Genomic DNA, 16,455 nt, shown 5'->3' with positions numbered 1-16,455 from the left:
CTGGAGCAGAAGGGCTTGCCCGGCCGTGGAGTTATGTCAGCCTGTCTAGAAGCTGCATCCTGGCAGCGCTGAGTGCAAAGAACAATCATCTACACGTACATAAGATATTAAATGTTACAGAGCCATGTGCGTACTCACAGAGGCAAGTATGGATGTCAGGAAATCCCTCAGGGTTTTAAAAATGAATCCCTTTTTACCTATTTGGGAGAGAACAAAGCGGCAAAATGACAACCTCAAGAGATTCTCGGCGGGAGCAGGAGAGCTGCGAGCGAGAAGCGTGTGGTTGCTCTGGGCGGGACCGCCCAGCTCAGGCGACAGCGGAGGGCTGTCGCCCAGCGGCACAGGGAGAAAGACAGGTGGTGAGCAATGGTCTCATTAATGAATGTATAATGACAGCCCGAGCCAGATGCTCTAAAGGAAAAGAATGTGGTTCGGGGAGAAGTTTGACTTTGGGAGTTAAAGGAAAGGCTTCCTGAAGGTAGTGATTTCTCAACTGAGGCCTGAGGGGTTAACAGGTATAAACTAGATCAAGGTTTGGAAAACTTCTTTTTATAAAATAGGCCCAGATAGTAAAAATTTAGACTTTGCAGCTTTACTGTTGTAGGTGAGTGCAGTCACAGACAGTACATCAATGAATCGGCGTGACTATGTTCCAATAAAACTTTATTTCCTGAAACAGGCAGCGGGCCGGATTGGGCCTGTAGTCCGTGGTCTGCCAACCCCTGAACTAGCTGAAATGGGGCTGGGGGCCAAAGGGTCGGGCAGCAAGGAGAGTCCAGACAGGGAACAGCACGCACAGAGACCCTGGCAGGAAGGCACTTGTTGCACGTGAACTCATAGGTGTGCCAGGAGCACAGATAAAGCCGGGAAAGATGGTGTGAGATGAGTGTGGAGGGTGGACAGAAGCCAGGCCTCATGGGGCTTGGTGGGCCATGTTAAGGATTTTGGTTTCTATCCTTAAACGAAAGTGGGAGAAGAATTGAAGGGTTTCAGCAGGGGCCGGTGTGATCCTAGTTGAGACTTGATAGAGGCGGCTGGCTGCTTCTGAGTGGAGAACAGAACAAAGAGAGAACCCGAAGGATCCTGGCCCAGGGCAAGTTCAGTGGGAGCTTGAATTAGGGTGGAGGGCAGGGAAAGGTGAGACTCGGGGAAATCAAGTGACTTGCTCAGGGTCACCCAGCCCTGAGGTCACAGTGCTGGATGCTAATGCAGTCTCCGGGTGACACACAACCAGATCTTTCAGCAGGCGATGCCTGCGGTCAGGGCCCCTGGACAAGCCTTTCCCATGGTGCATTGCCGAGGGAGTGACCAGCTTGCTTACGCTGACCCAGGGTCACACGGCAGACCACACTCATTCAACTGTACAGCGGTCACCTCTCCAAGGGACCGTTGGGTTGCCCATATCAATGTCACAGGGTCTGTTCACTCAAGGCCCTAGGCCCCATCAGGCCTTATCTGTACTTTCCTTACAGCAGTGCTTTCAAGCTTGGTCCCTTGGTTGCTCCGCCAGGAATCTTAAACACAGATGCTGGAAGGAAAGGACCAATGCGAGACAGCTATCCAAATAGCGGAAGGAAATGACAGTTCACAATCGGAAAAGAGACACTATGAAAAGTAGACAAATTAACTTATGAAAGCACAGAAATGAGGGTGAGGCCACCACATTTCAGTAACCAATGAGCAGGACAGGATAATAATTGGCTTCAAAATGATGACACTGCACGAAGGTAAAGACGTCCACTCTGTTTAAGAGGACAGCAGAAAGTATAATTCCCTTTGAAAGAATTTTGGGAAATAATTCTTGCAAATAAATAATTAAAACCCTCCCCCTCAATTTTAGCGCTTAAAGGAGCAACATTATTATTTTTTTATTTGAATTTTATTTTATTTATTTAATTTTTATACAGCCAGGGAACAAGATTATTACTAATTTATATGGATTCTGTGTCCTTTGGGGAAGTTGGATAAATGATACTTTCTGTGCACGTGCAAACACATGTCATATCAGTTATATTTACCTCGATTTTCATATTTGACAAAGCACTTCTAGTTTCTTCTAAGAGCATAGAATCAGTAGTGAGAAGGAATACACATTTGTTTTAAATATTGTGATCTCAGTGAAGCAGCACATTGGTTTTTTCCACGCCTCAGCTCTGTGATTCAGGTAAATTATTACCTATGTGGACATCACTTTCCTTACTCATAAGTAGGGTGGCAGTGAGATTCGTAAGCATAAACGAGCGCCCAGCACAGGGCCTGTGAGCGTGGTGGCTGGAGCCAGCTTGCCCGGCCAGCCAGAGCCCGTTATACACTTCTCTTCCCAACTCGGTGTCCCGTGACTGCATGTGGGTAGCTTGAAGTCAACCATGGTGGGTGTGTTTACACCACAGAAGTGGGCAGATCAGACAAGGCCTTTTTTCCTGGAGAGCCAGTTTTTAAACCTTTCCTAGCTTGCCACAGGTGGGCCTTCAGCCGCTCTTCATTCCTGCACCCTTGCCTCCCTCTGACATCATGTTTTTCGTCTGAGTTGCTCTATGTGCTCTGCTCGAATCCAGCTTGCATCAGAATCACTGGCGAGCTGGCTACAACACGTACTGCTGGGTCCTGCTCCTAGACTGTCTGATTTAGTCAGTCTGGAACGGGGCCCAAGAATTTGCATTTCTAACACTGACGTTGCCGGTGCAGGAACCAAAGTATGAGACACTGGTCTAATCTACTAAACTGGAGTCTACAGTGCAAAGTGTAGGGCACAGAAGAGATTCCCATCTTCTGTCTCTGACGATGGCATGACAAATTCTATGAATACTCACCTTGTTCTTGGCACATATACCATCAGATTTAATCTCCTTAAGAACCCTAGGAAGTAATCATTACTATTTTAACCCCCATTTTATAGATGGGGAAACTGAGGCTCAGAGAGATTAAGTAACTCACCCAGGGTCACACAGCTCATAAGCAGAGAAGCCAAGTTAAACTCAGGTCCTCCCACTCTGGGGCCGTTGCGTTCGTGGTAACAGACTGTGGGAAGCTCAGTGGTGAGTAGAGGCTGGAGTCAGCATGCCCAGCTGTGCACCCGCAGGGCCACATCAGCCCAGGGGGTGCCTTTTTCTTACCTGCCTTAAGGTGCTGTATGGGCTTGCAGTGGTGGTGTCCAAATCCATACCCTCGCCTCCCTTCACTGCAACCCCTGGAGTCTCTAAACTGGTGGGAAGGCAGAGCAAGTGGGAGAGACAGAAAGCACAGAGAGAGGGGCACGGAAAGACATTATTTGAAGCATAATCAAGCTGGCACATGTGGACATGTGGAAGAGGCTTACAAAGCTGCTGGTCCTGCAGGAGGTGTGCGAGCAGGTGTCAGCGGGGTGGAGCAAGGGAATTTGGCTGGAGACAGAGCCACAGATTGTCGGTGATGAGCGCTGTATCTCCTGCCCACCCCTGGCATGTGTGTGGCATGGAAGATGCCCAGTGGGTGGGGCAATTAGCCTGTATCCCAGGGCACCTGGCTCTGTCTCCCGCTCTCCTTCCCACTGCCTTTCCTCAGTTAGATTGCTCCGGGTAATAGCTGCCAAAGCCGCTTTGTTGCATGAGTTTATTAATTTCTTGGGGGCTAATGGGAGGGTTGGTGGGACATTCATTTCCTGACTGGAGCTTGGGGGCTAATTTGTCTTTTTGCCACATCCCCAGAGGTGGGTGTGGGAGGCGACATGGCTCAGGCTGTTGGATCTGGGTCTGGGTAAATCATTTCTATCCCTGGCTTTTGTGGCAACCTATCTACCTCATGGCTTGGGCCGGACAGGGAGTCTGGAGCTGGGGCAGGCAATTCGTGAGGATTGGGTCCCCTGAGAACAATGGGGGTGGGAAATTGGGTGGGGGAGTGGGGGGGTGAAGTCTTGCTGGTCCTGTCGGTGTGAAGTGCGTGTTTAGATGACAGGACTCTGAGAAGTTCAGTCCTGTCCCAAACATCCAGATGCTGACATCAGGCCTAACTCTTCTTTATGTCCTTCTGTCCAAATCTGGCCCTTCCTATCCTAGGAGACTGTCAGAAGCCAATTCTAGCCATTTTGAAGAGAGGGAAGCAGACTCATTTTACCTGACTTTGTGGATGTAAAAACCCAGGAGGGAAAAAGCCGTGTCCGGGGTTCTTGCTGTGTGGCCGAGACTCCTTTGAGCCTTTCTCTGGTTGGCCAGGGCTGCTTATGCGGAGGAGCCCTTGGCATCCCCGCCCAAGAGATAGCAGCGGACACGGAAAAGTCTTGGATTTAGGAGTCAGCCAGCTCTGTGTTCAAGCCCGTGCATCACCTGCTAGCCAGGTGACCTTAGGCAAGCCATTAAACCTTTGAGCCCCAGTTTCCTCGTAAATAAAGACATCATCACTACTCCACAAGGCTGGTGGGAGAATTCAAAGAGATGATAGGACACATCCAGCACAAGAGGGGTCCGGTGACTATTGTTCTCCTTTCCCCTTCACTTGAAAATCTAGCTGCTCATCCCTCATCCTCCCCATCTCTCTCCCCTGCCGAGAGAGAGGAGGAGGGGAAGCTCAAGCCATACCCGGGCCTGGCTGGGCCCTCCTGTGGGCCCTCCAGAGACCAGAGGACGCTTGCCTACCTCCTGCTCGTGCCCTACCGACAACAGCACTCAGCCCAAGTGATGGTTTCCCCCGCCTCCAAGTACCAGTCCCTGAGCAGGGTGCCGGGCTGCGAGCATGAGCAAGCCAGCCCCTCACAGGCTAGCCGGGGAGATGGACAAGTAAACACAACGTGCAGTAGGACACTGGAAGAGCCAGGCAGGAGGGCCACGAAGGCTTCCTTGGGGAGACTCATCCAGGGTTCAGAGCCCAGGAGTTAAAGCTCAGGTGTCTCAGCTGATGGGGAGGTGACCACGGGCAAGTTGGGTGGGCTCTTATCTTGGCGTCAGTTTCTTTATCTAGACGGGGCTTCTGGTGTGGGTGTGCAGAGGACACGACTTGTAAGCGAAAATGAACAGGGGCACGTGCCTCACTTTTCTGCCCACGCAGAGGTGGAGAAAGCTGCCCGGCCCCCTCCGGTGGCGTCCTTGCTGAGGCTTGGAGAGGGGTTTTTGGTCATCTCTCCTTTGGCAGGTGAAAGACTCACCTGGGGAGACCATCGGGCTCCTGCCTGGACCTGGAGGCATCCAGCCGGGCCCTCCCCTCTTCAAGGTCCAGACCATGACGTCAGGGAGATGGTTACTGCTCCCTGTGACCCCCAACGCTCCGGCCCCGGGGGAGGGGGGGTGGGGACCAAGAGTGAGATGTGTCTTTATTGCGGTTGGAGCTTCCACAAGAGGAACCCAGAGCCCAGCTCTGGTGGGTAGAGCCATGTGGCATCCATGGAACTTGTGAGGGTTTTCCAGGGAAGCTGCCGCTGGTGGCTGGAGATGCCTGGCAGAGGCGGATGTGTGCATTTCATTGGGTTTCTAGCCAGCTATCCGCCGTCTCTCCTGGTGGCCCACCTCCAACACCCAGCAACAGAAGTGAGTTGCCAGGGGCTCCAGCTAGTAGAAATGTATTGGTAGCACACACACGTATGTGTAGTTATAGAAAGGGTTCCACTGGGAAAACAAACAAACTCTCTAAAAACCCAATGATGCTGAATTTCGATTTAGGTGACTTTCTAAAATGGGGGAACTGAGTAAGTTGTGGATATTTTCCCCCCTAGGAGTCAAGACAATGGGGAAAAGGAAGGAAACTAGCATTTACTGAGTTTCAGCTTAAATACATTCTCACAATGACCACCTAATGTTTCTATCATTCCCATTTTACAGATGAGGAAATACCTTCAGAGAGGTTCAGTCATTTCTGGGTTTACGCAGCGGAGATCCACGCTCCTGGGTCTGGCTGAACAATGTAACCTCGAACTGGCACATGCATGATCTCAGTTGGCTCTGAGAAGAAGGCAGGGCAAACGTTACTACCCCCACTTATAGCTGGGGAAACTGAGACTCTGAAAGATCGAAGTAACCTGCCTAGGTTCTCGCAGCCAGCAAAGTGAATCCACCAGGACTAGAGCCTGGTCCTCCTTCCCTCTTCTGGTTCCTCCATCCATTGAACCATTCAGCAGACATTTATGGAAGAGCCTAGTAAAGGCCAGTTCTCTCCAGTAGCCATTCTGGTTCTTATTTAGATAATGAGGCTTATTGAAGGCAGACTGTAGCGAAAGGGAAGGCACTGTCCTGCCTCCAGATGATGCAATTCCAGGGGCTCCCTTCCCTTCTGGGTGAGAGAGCATCCCTGAACTGCACTGCATTCCTGATTTCTTTTTCCATTTTCCTCTTCCACCTCTCTCTTAAGTCTTCCCCTCCCCTCGCAGTCTCCCCACCCACCCCTGACCCCCCAACCCTGGTAGCCCCGCCCCGGTCCTGCCCCTCTGCTCTGCACTCTGCATCCCTCCCTCCTTCTGTGAGGTACACGTACCCCCGCCAGAGGCAGGGGACCGGCCTCTCAGCTCTCCCAGCCCTGGAGGCCCGCAGGACCTCAACAGCCCAGCTCCCCAGCCGCCTCCTCCCCCCACCCCTTCCCAGCCTGTCTCCTTGGTCTCCTCAGATTGGCCAGTGGCACGTGGCAGACGGCCTCAGCATGGACAGCCGCCTCTACGCCTCCAACGTCTCCGACAGTCTCTTCAACACCACCCTGGTCGTCACCACCATCCTGGTAAGCGGGTGCCCCCTGGGCCTCCCAGCTGCCGCTCTCCTGGGTGCCTCCTCCATCTCCAGGCGTTCCCAGCCTCCCCGTGAACAGAAGATGGGAGCTCTAATCACAGCACGGAGGCCACTTTATGACAGTGTAATTAAACTCAAGTTGCTGTTTCATATGGAAATGATATCTGATGAGTTCCAAAGCAGCTGGGGAAGCAGGATGGGGTGGCAAGACAGCACAGTTTGTGGATGCCTCTTCCGGGGGCACCCTGACAGCCAGGGCAGCTGTGCACAGCCAAGGGCAGGGCACCTAGGACACGTGGGGGAAGTCCCCCAGGGTGGCTCCTACTCTTTCACCACAGCCTGCTTTGCTTGGTGCCTACGTGTACAAGTTGCGTCCCTGGCAGTGGTCACCTGAATCTCAATGGGTTTTCATGGCCTATTTCTTCATTTCCAGATGATCAAAAGAAAGTTCTCAATCTATAGAGCAAGGGACCATCTGCCTTTTTAATTTGATTCAGTTCTCTTCGACAATTACCGAGCCCTTCCCCCGTGTGCCAGGCACTGTGCTCATTCTTGGAGACACGAAGCTGAGTAAGACTCAGTCTCTGTCCTCAAACAGGCTGTAATTTATTAGATGGCACGAATCAAGTGCGTTCACGGCCAAAGTCATCTTCTTCTCCCCTCCCCCCATCCCTGAAGACTTCAGGTTTTAAAAGATTTGTCCATTAACCAACTGCATGTATTAAGTAATTATTAGTTTGCCCCCTTCCCCCACCTCCTTTTAGCCAATCAAAAACCTATTTCCCTGCCGGGCCCAGCATCTTATCCACAGGAGATAATCAGTGTGGCCGCACTGATGGAATCCCAGCCCCACACAGACTCGACCATTAGCCTGTTCAGCCTATCGTGCTCTTGCTAACTGTGCAAGGTTTGGAAATGTGTCCGTTTCTTTCAGGCTTTCGAGATAATAAAAAGAGCTCAGGGACCTCCATCACTACATTCATGAACTCCTGGGGCTCAGGAGCCCTGCACTGAAATAACTGATCCACTGTGAGCAGAGCAGGATAAAAGAGGTGCACGCCTAGCGCCATGGGGGGTGAACAAGAGAGAGGTCCCATCCCATCGGGCAGGTCAGCAAAGCCTTCCGAGGAGAGGGACATTGAGGATGGGCCCCTAAAGGCGGGGGTGATGAGGAGGGAGAAGTGGACTAAGGAGAGTGTTGTCGGGCACTCAGGAAATGCCAAAAAGTGCAGGTTTCTAGGAAATGGGCCTTGGTAGAGAGGGAAAGGCCTGAGGCTGGAGAAGTGGGCTGGGTCCATAATGCTTAGGGACTTGAATGTCAAGCTTGTGAGTTTTCCCTTCATTTGGTACGAGACAGGGGGTCACCGAATATTTTCAGTCATTCATTCAGTGAATATTTGGGGGGCACTCCTGTGTGCTGGGTGCTGTTCTAGGTGCTCGGGGGTAGCTAGAGCTGAGGAAGGGGAGAGGGGCTGCTGGCTTCACTAAGAAGGGCAGATCCGAGTAGAGACCTGATGAGGTTAGGTGACAACCACGTGGCTGTCTGGGAAGGAACATTCCAGGCAGAGGGAACAAAGCAAAGGATGGAGAAGGCAGTTCCAGCTCGCAGGGTTTTAGCCACTCCCCATCTCAGCCCAACCTGAGCTCATCTGAACCAACGTGGAAATGTCAGCAGGATTTGGGGGTGGGGGGCTGTCACCAAGCCCCTGAGACCTGGGAGCGTCTGGCTGAGCTGCAGCGACGCTGAGTGGCAGTCCTGGCCGAATGGGGGCAACACGCGCACGATTGCTGGGACCTTCTCCGCCTCTGAAGGACTTCTGGGTCTGTCCCCTGCTGCCCATCCTCAAGCACATGCCCTAACATAGGTGTAGCCACCTCCTCACTGGAGCTGCGTGTGGCCTCCTCAAAGGCCCCCTTCTCCCTTGTTCAGTCTGTCTCTCCCTAGCCCCGCCCATCTGGCTGCGCGGTCATTCTAAAATCAGAACCGTCCTGTCATTTCCTCACTTCAGTGCTGCCCAGGAGCGACTGGCCCTGAGCTTGGAATATAAACCCCTCGTCATCAAGCCCAGCCTGCTGTACCTGCTTCCTCTCCATGCCACGTGGGGTCTGGCAGCACGGGACTGCCTGACACTTCCTCACCGCATCATGCTGTTCCCTGCCTCTGTACATGCTGTTCCCTCTGCCTGGAATACCCTCTCTGTGAATTCCTGCTTCCACCTGGAAATACTTGTACAGCCTTCACAGCTTGGCTCTGATGTCCCCTCTTCTGTGAGGTCTTCCCTCACCTGCCTCCTGCCTGCTCTGTGCCTCTCACGTTTTGTACACACCTTCCTCCTATTAGAGTTGGTGTTTACAGCTGTACCTCCCCTTCCAGAATGAGGGCTCCTGAACGACTGGGGGGCCTGACACAAAGTAGGAGCCTGATAATTACAATTTTCTTTTCTTTTTCTTTTTTTTTTTTTTTGGCTGTGTTGGGTCTTCGTTGTTGTGCGTGGGCTTTCTCTAGTTGCGGTGAGTGGGGGCTACTCTTCATTGCGGTGTGTGGGCTTCTCACTGCGGTGGCTTCTCTTGTTGCGGAGCACGGGCTCCAGGCATGCGGGCTTCAGTAGTTGTGGCACGTGGGCTCAGTAGTTGTGGCCCACGGGTTCAGTAGTTGTGGCACATGGACTCAGTAGTTGTGGCTCGCGGGCTCTAGAGCATATAGGCTCAGTAGTTGTGGCGCACGGGCTTAGTTGCTCCGTGGCATGTGGGATCTTCCCGGACCAGGGCTCAAACCCGTGTCCCCTGCATTGGCAGGCGGATTCTTAACCACTGCGCCACCAGGGAAGTTCCTGATGATTAGAATTTGAATGAAGGAATTCCTTCCTACAGGGTCAGAGATGTCCCTTAAAAGCCAGTTAAGAGTTTGAGAGAGAAATGGGGACATTGCCGGGTTGTACTTCCTGCCTTTCCGGGACTGGAATTGGACGGGGCTCAGAGCTCTGGCACAGACCCATGGGGACACTGAGACTGCAGGGTCATGTTTCTAGACTGGGAAAGTCAGTCTGACCCTGTGTGTGTGTGCCTGTGTGTGAGTGCATGCACGCACACGGTTGTTCACATATGCACACGTGTGCTCGTGAGGGTGGGGAAGGACACTTTTGTGTCAGGCGACATTTAAAAACATGGCCAGTACAATCCAAACGAGAACCTTCTCCTGTGCATGTGTGTAGAAGTCAGTAACTCTTACCAGGAATGATTACCTTAATTGAGTCCATGGTGGCCATTTGGGGGATCTCCTTGGCAAATGGTCATCAGAATGATTTATCCCTTAAAACTCAGCACATAGGCCTGTTGCATCCTGCTCCTGTCAGGGTGCAGTTGGGACTTGTGAGCGATTTATTGGTTAACGCCGGCAAATACACAGAATTAGCTGCAGCTCCCACCCCTAGAACACCCCCCTGCGTCAGACCCCGGGTTAAGCACTTTGCCCGCATAACTGCCTTCGTTCTCCCAGTGCTCCTGCCAGGACAGGGCTCCAGGCCAGCACTCGGCCCCCAGACCCTCCAAAGTGCCGGTGAGCACCGCCCCTTCCCACACGGCTCCTCCCTCCAACACTGGCCTCGTGTTTATTTACTCTAAATATGTCAGTGAATTTTAAATTAACTTAAGTGCAGAGAGTTCTCGGGGAGAAGAGTTTTGTGACACTCCTTGGGATCGTTAAAGATACCCTGGGAGGTTGCCTTCCAACCCAGTCGTGGAAATGCCCAGCCAAGCCCTGTCGGTGAGGCCATTTCAGCACTTTTCACCCACACGATCCACAAGTGCTGGACGCTGGGGCCAGGGGTGGGGGGTGCCCAGAGACAGGGAGGAGTCGGTGCCAGGCTCCACGTACGTTCTGCCTGCGAGCCGGCACGTGCAGGAGGATGAACAATGAGTGTCTGGAGCCCTGGCTGCGAGTGCGGCAGGAGTTCTGAGAAGTGGGTTGGCGTCAGAGGCGGCGATGGGACCCCCAAGGACAGAGATGAGTTAGGTTAAGCAAAAGAAGGACAAAGAGGAGCCCGTGAGCTGAGGACAGTGTGTGTGGAAGTCAGGGAGCTTGGCCCCATTTCACTGACGTGACAGTGCACTTGATCATGAATCAGAAGCACATCACCTTCAACTTGGAGCTCCCTCTCCCTGGCACGGAACCTCCGACCTTCCCCTCTTCCGCTTCATCACACCCACAAGACCGCTCTCCGCCTTCCTCCCTTTGCGACCTCTGGCCTGTCTGACTCCCCATCTTCCCCAGCCCAGAAGCCCCTTCCAGCTTGAGCTCAGCAAACCAGCAGTTCAGCACTTCCCTCTGTTGGCTTCTAGAATTGACTCCACCATGATGCTCAGCCGTCTCACCTCCTGCCCATCCCCGAGTCCAACTGTCCTTGCAAGCCCTGCTCCCAGCTGCCCATCTGCATTCAGCCTCCTGGCTCAGCTGGGCCTGGGCAACCCTGGGCTCCTCTCTGCGCACCCCACATCGTGTCCCCCGAGGAAACCTTTCCAGGCCCCAAGCCTTCCCTCCTACCTGCCCCCAGCTTTGGGGGACTGGCACGGTTCCGTACCGCGGGCCTCCTCCCCTCCTCTCTGTACCCACACCCATGCTCCCCACCTTACCCCCAGGCCCACTTCCCATGTTCACTAGACCCTGGCTCTCCCGGGACTTTGCTGCACTGACTAGCCTTCTCTTTCTTCCTTTTCTAATCTCTCCTTTTCTAAGGATTCCTCCCTTTGTACCTACACATGTACTCTGGTCCCTCCCATCCTAAGACACCATCGCTACCACCTTACCTACACCCTGCTGCCCTTGGGCTACCCTCCTATTTAGGGAATTACCCATCAAGGGATCGGTGGATACTGGGCATCCTCCAAGCCTGTTGCAGGCAGAGGGGGAACTGAGGTTTGGAGAGAGACATGACCAGTAGCAGTTGGGTGGAGAAGCTCTGCCGGCTTGTCTCTGAACTTCTCAACATCCTGGTCGGCCCTCAACCGTGCATCTCTCGTTCACACCCATCCTTGCGGGGTTCTGCCATCCCCTCCCCGCTCCCCACCCCAACCTGCCTTCGAAGGTCTCCAGGGACACGTGACCCAGATGCCCTTTCACAGCCCTGCTTCCTCTCTTTGTGGGAATGTCTGCCTTCTCCTGCTTGAGACCCTTTCCTCCTTGACCTTCATGACCACACTTTCCTGATTGTCAGCTTTTCAGGCCGCTTCTGCTTTGTCCTCCTCTACGGCTGCTCCTCATTTTCCCCCTCGCTAAGATCGGGTCTTATCCCTCTGCTGTCCTTCCCCCCGATGGTCTCTCATGTGCTGCAGCTTCAGCCACCACCACCTCTATCCAGAGGCTGCCCATCTCTGCCCCCGATCCTGCCCTCACCCCATATTCCAACATTCAGTCGGATGTTCCCTCCTGGATCGAGGACCAGCACCTCAGATTCAACATGTTCCAAAACCTCTTCCTTTTCAAACCATCCGTGGCCATGATGACATCATCCTTGGTCATCTGCTTAGGCTCCAAGGGTCTGCGGACCCTACCCTCTGTGCCTGACACCCAACCTGGCATCAAGCCTGACTTTCTCTGTGTCTCTTCAGCTTTGCAATCCAATCTGACCCCAAGCACGGCTCAGGACTCAGCATCCCGTATCAGGAGAGGGTCCGTCCTCACTCCCAGACCTCTCGCTTGCTATATAATATTCTTTACTCACATCCTTAAGTCTTTAAAACCCTTAGTGCTTCCCTACTATATATGTATGATGCACAGTCGCCTCGTCCTGGCACCCAAGGCCCACGCTGACCCTAATTCATCTTTCTAAATTTATCCACCACCCCTCCCCTCCACACAGCCCAGGCTCCCGCTCAAGGGCAGCCCCGTCATCCACCAAATGGGCCACGCTCCTTCTCACTCGGGATTTTGCCCTTGATCCTGCCTTTCCCCTGCCCATGAAGCCCTCCGTTCACACCACTTCCATCTGTCCGTGTTCTGTCTTCCTCCGGAGCCCAGCTTGCATCCCACCTTCTCCATAGAACCTTCCCTGGACGTTTCACCAGAGAGACCCTCCTCCCAACGCTCACAGCTGGACGCGTCCTGCCTCGGGTTTGCGGTTGTTCTGTGCATGTAAGAATCTCGCTTGCTCTGTTGTCAGCATACTTGTATCTCATAATCCGCCGTGATCCGTCTATGTGGAATAAACAAAGGAAGGGGAAAAAAACGAAGGAATGAAATGCAGGGTGGGGTCAGATGATGACCTTAAACAAGGTGGAGGGGCTTCCACTGGACCCTCTGTGCAGTGGGACCCTTAGGTGTTCCAGGTAAGAGAAGTGCCTTGAAGTCAGGGAGGGGAGCTAACTGCCACCTCCGAAACACCCCATTACCCAAGCCACTTCCCTCCTTCCACTCCATCTTCTTCCCAACCTCCTGTGTCCCCGACCCCCTCGTCATGTGTGGCTGAGACACCAGGGCTAAGATGAGAATGACAGCTGCCCAGTTTCGCTGCAGGAAAACCCGTATTTAATGCTGAAGGGAAACCACCAGGAGATGGAAGGCAATGACCGCTACGAGGGCTTCTGTGTGGACATGCTCAAGGAGCTGGCAGAGATCCTCCGGTTCAACTACAAGATCCGCCTGGTCGGGGACGGCGTGTACGGCGTGCCCGAGGCCAATGGCACCTGGACGGGAATGGTCGGGGAGCTGATCGCTCGGGTAAGGAAAGAACAGGTGATTTGGATTGGGGGGTGGGCTGGGGAGGGAGCTGGAAGGACAGGAGGTTGTGCTGTATGCTCATGAATCCTCCATTTATTAGTCAATCAGTCATGCAGTTTTCATTTATCTGTCCATTCATTGCACAAATCTTTCCTGAGCTGGCAACAAGCCAGGCACTGATAATGTACATTGGCGAATAAGACCACCTTGATCCCTGCCCTGTGGCTCTCCCGGTCCCAGTCTAGCACCTGTAACAGGTAACGGAGGCCTTGATCGCTGAACACGGCTTAGAGAATTGGGGTTCCATTCTTGGATAATCCAGGTGCTTTTTGTTTGTCCTGATTACTTTTTTGGTCATCAGCATGTCTGGCAGAGCTTGGACAGGCCCTGGGAGAGTAGAACACACCCGCATCCGTTGACTTTGACACTTGAGAAGTACTGTCAAGGAGACATGGTTAAATAACAGGGGAAAAGGGATCACCTGTCAGAGGAGTTGGTCACAGTTTTGGCTATTTTGTTACTTCTTGTATTATGTTCTGCTCTCCTTAATGTGCTTTTACAGACCCAGGGCCAAGGTGCACTTGGGCAGACTGTAGATTTTCAGGGTGAATGTGGAGACTCAATTAAAACGCAGGTGAGCGTCATAGAGTGTCAGTCGTCGTTAGGTTAGAGCAAGGCTATAGAAAGTTCTTCCAGGGGCAGAGCTCTTGTTTTCTTGGTATATACTGTTAACATCTGTAAAAATTAATTTAGTTGTTACTAATTCACTGTCCATATTTCCATAACAGTTTTTCTGCTCAGGAAAGGTGATGGGTATCCAATGTGGAGAGCACAGACCTAGGTTCTTATGGATTGGTTCTTTTTTTTTTAACATCTTTATTGGAGTATAATTGCTTTACAATGGTGTGTTAGTTTCTACTTTATAACAAAGTGAATCAGTTATACATATACATATGTTCCCATATCTCTTCCCTCTTGCATCTCCCTCCCTCCCACCCTCCCTATCCCAGCCCTCTAGGTGGTCACAAAGCACCGAGCTGATCTCCCTATGCTATGCGGTTGCTTCCCACTAGCTATCTATTTTACGTTTGGTAGTGTATATATGTCCATGCCACTCTCTCACTTTGTCACAGCTTACCCTTCCCCCTCCCCATATCCTCAAGTCCATTCTCTAGTAGGTCTGTGTCTTTATTCCCGTCTTGCCACTAGGTTCTTCATGACCTTTTTTTTTTTTTTCCTTAGATTCCATATATATGTGTTAGCATACGGTATTTGTTTTTCTCTTTCTGACTTACTTCACTCTGTATGACAGACTCTAACTCCATCCACCTCACTACAAATGTGGCACATATATACAATGGAATATTACTCAGCCATAAAAAGAAACTAAACAGGTTGGTTCTTGAACCAATCCATACCTCTCCGTGCTTTCCAAGTGCAGAAGGAGCCCCTGCAGCCTCCCAGCCAGCGCCAAAGTGCAGGGTGCTTTCCATACATTGTCTCTAATCCTCTGGGAATGTACCTTTTAGTTAGTCATTATCCTCATTTTACAAATGCGCCGCCTGAACTCAGAGAGCTTAAATGACTTGTCTGAAGCCACACAGTTAGTGTGAGACGGGGCTGGCATTTGAACCCAGATTTGTCTAACTCCAGAACCCACATTCTTCCCACCGCAGAACACGACCTCAGCTGCATTGGGATGTCGCCGAGAAAGGTCTGCATAAGTCTAGGTTCTTCCTTCTCTCCTTCCTTTTTGTCCTCCCTCCCTTTCTCTCTTGCTTGCTTTTTTCTTTCCTTCCTTCTTTTCTCCCTCCTCTTTATCCATTGAATTAATATGATCTTAACCCTTTATATGTACCAAACTTGGGGTAAGATATACATTTTTTAAATCCTAGTCTTCAAGGATAAAAGTGTTAGTCGAGGTATTAAATAAGTCATCTTTGGCAATGCATGATGAAAAGGTCTGTATAGACAAGAGCATGGAGAAGGTATTTAAGAGCTGAGGTGGGGCAGTGGTGAGGAGTTTGCCTGACAGCATTTGCAGTGACCCAGCGGGGTCAGCTGCGAGATGTGTTCAGCGAGACGGTGAACTGTCCAGTTCCTGGAGTCCAGAGGGAGGCTTTGCTGTCAGGGAGAGGCTTGCAAACAATCAACAGAGGGTTGCAGAAGGCCCAGGGAACCCTGGGAGCCTCTCACAGGGGCAGAGTTGGGAGGGTGAAGACTTCTTCAGGGAGCTGTCTGCTGTCTCTGTGACTCAAGCCCCCAGCTGACCATGCCCACGCTTCCTTCCGCAGAAAAGGATGTGCTGCTTTTCTCGGAGTCCCAGAGCCCCTCCTGAAGCAGTCCTCTTGTTTGGATCCCCTGGTAGAGATGCAGTCCAGTGGTTAAACCCCAGAAAGCTGAAATGCTAGGCCTTTTCCTTCCCTTCTTACCGATGTCCTCTGTCACCTTGAGCCTGTTTCTTCAGCCCCCTTGGCCTTCCTGGTGATTGGTGGGGTGACTTCAGGGATGTCAGAGTCAGTGCACAGCCATCCCCTTATCAACCCCCAAATGAGCTGTGACATGGACCGGCAGGAAGAGGAGAGGAATCCAAGACTCAAGGGCATGCAGCTTCGTACTGAACGACTTGGGCAATCAGACAGGATCTTAAAATTCACTCCAGGTCGGCTTTCAAGTCAAAACACTGCTGCTTTGGTCTCATCAAGACTTGACTGCGTAGTATTAATGAATTAACTAGTTAACCCATTCGTTCAATACAGATCCATCAAACGTTTTCCTCTTTACTAGACAATGGAGATACAATGGGGGACAAAATAAACGTACTCACTACCCTCATGAATCTTACTAGTGAGAGACAGATATTAATGAATGATCACAGTACGATATTATTAACACAGTGTGTTAAGTACAAGAAAGGGGAAGTAGGAGGAGCTATGAGAGGGTACCTGGAGGGGAGGGGTCCAGCCTTGAGAGGCAGGGGGACAGGGGAGGGAAGGCTTCCCTTGGGAAATGATGTTTGAGCAGATGTCTGAAGAATGAGAAGAGCATTTCTGCCAGAAGGTCGTC

The 16,455-nt window shown here is 51.9% G+C and overlaps 1 protein-coding gene across 1 annotated transcript in view; it reads left to right on the top strand.

Moving 5' to 3' along the window:
• The window catches only part of GRIK4 (glutamate ionotropic receptor kainate type subunit 4), a 301,261-nt gene that overhangs the window by 215,258 nt on the left and 69,548 nt on the right, over window positions 1-16,455 (top strand). Inside the window, exons 10-11 of the mRNA XM_068554669.1 lie at window positions 6,562-6,669; window positions 13,186-13,389. Coding sequence (XP_068410770.1) covers window positions 6,562-6,669; window positions 13,186-13,389 — 312 coding nt within the window. The remainder of the gene's footprint in view (window positions 1-6,561; window positions 6,670-13,185; window positions 13,390-16,455) is intronic.

The sequence above is a fragment of the Eschrichtius robustus genome, chromosome 11 (genome assembly GCF_028021215.1).
Source record: "Eschrichtius robustus isolate mEscRob2 chromosome 11, mEscRob2.pri, whole genome shotgun sequence".
In the NCBI taxonomy this organism is placed as follows: Eukaryota; Metazoa; Chordata; class Mammalia; order Artiodactyla; family Eschrichtiidae; genus Eschrichtius; species Eschrichtius robustus.
This window is presented reverse-complemented; position numbering and strand designations above follow the sequence as displayed.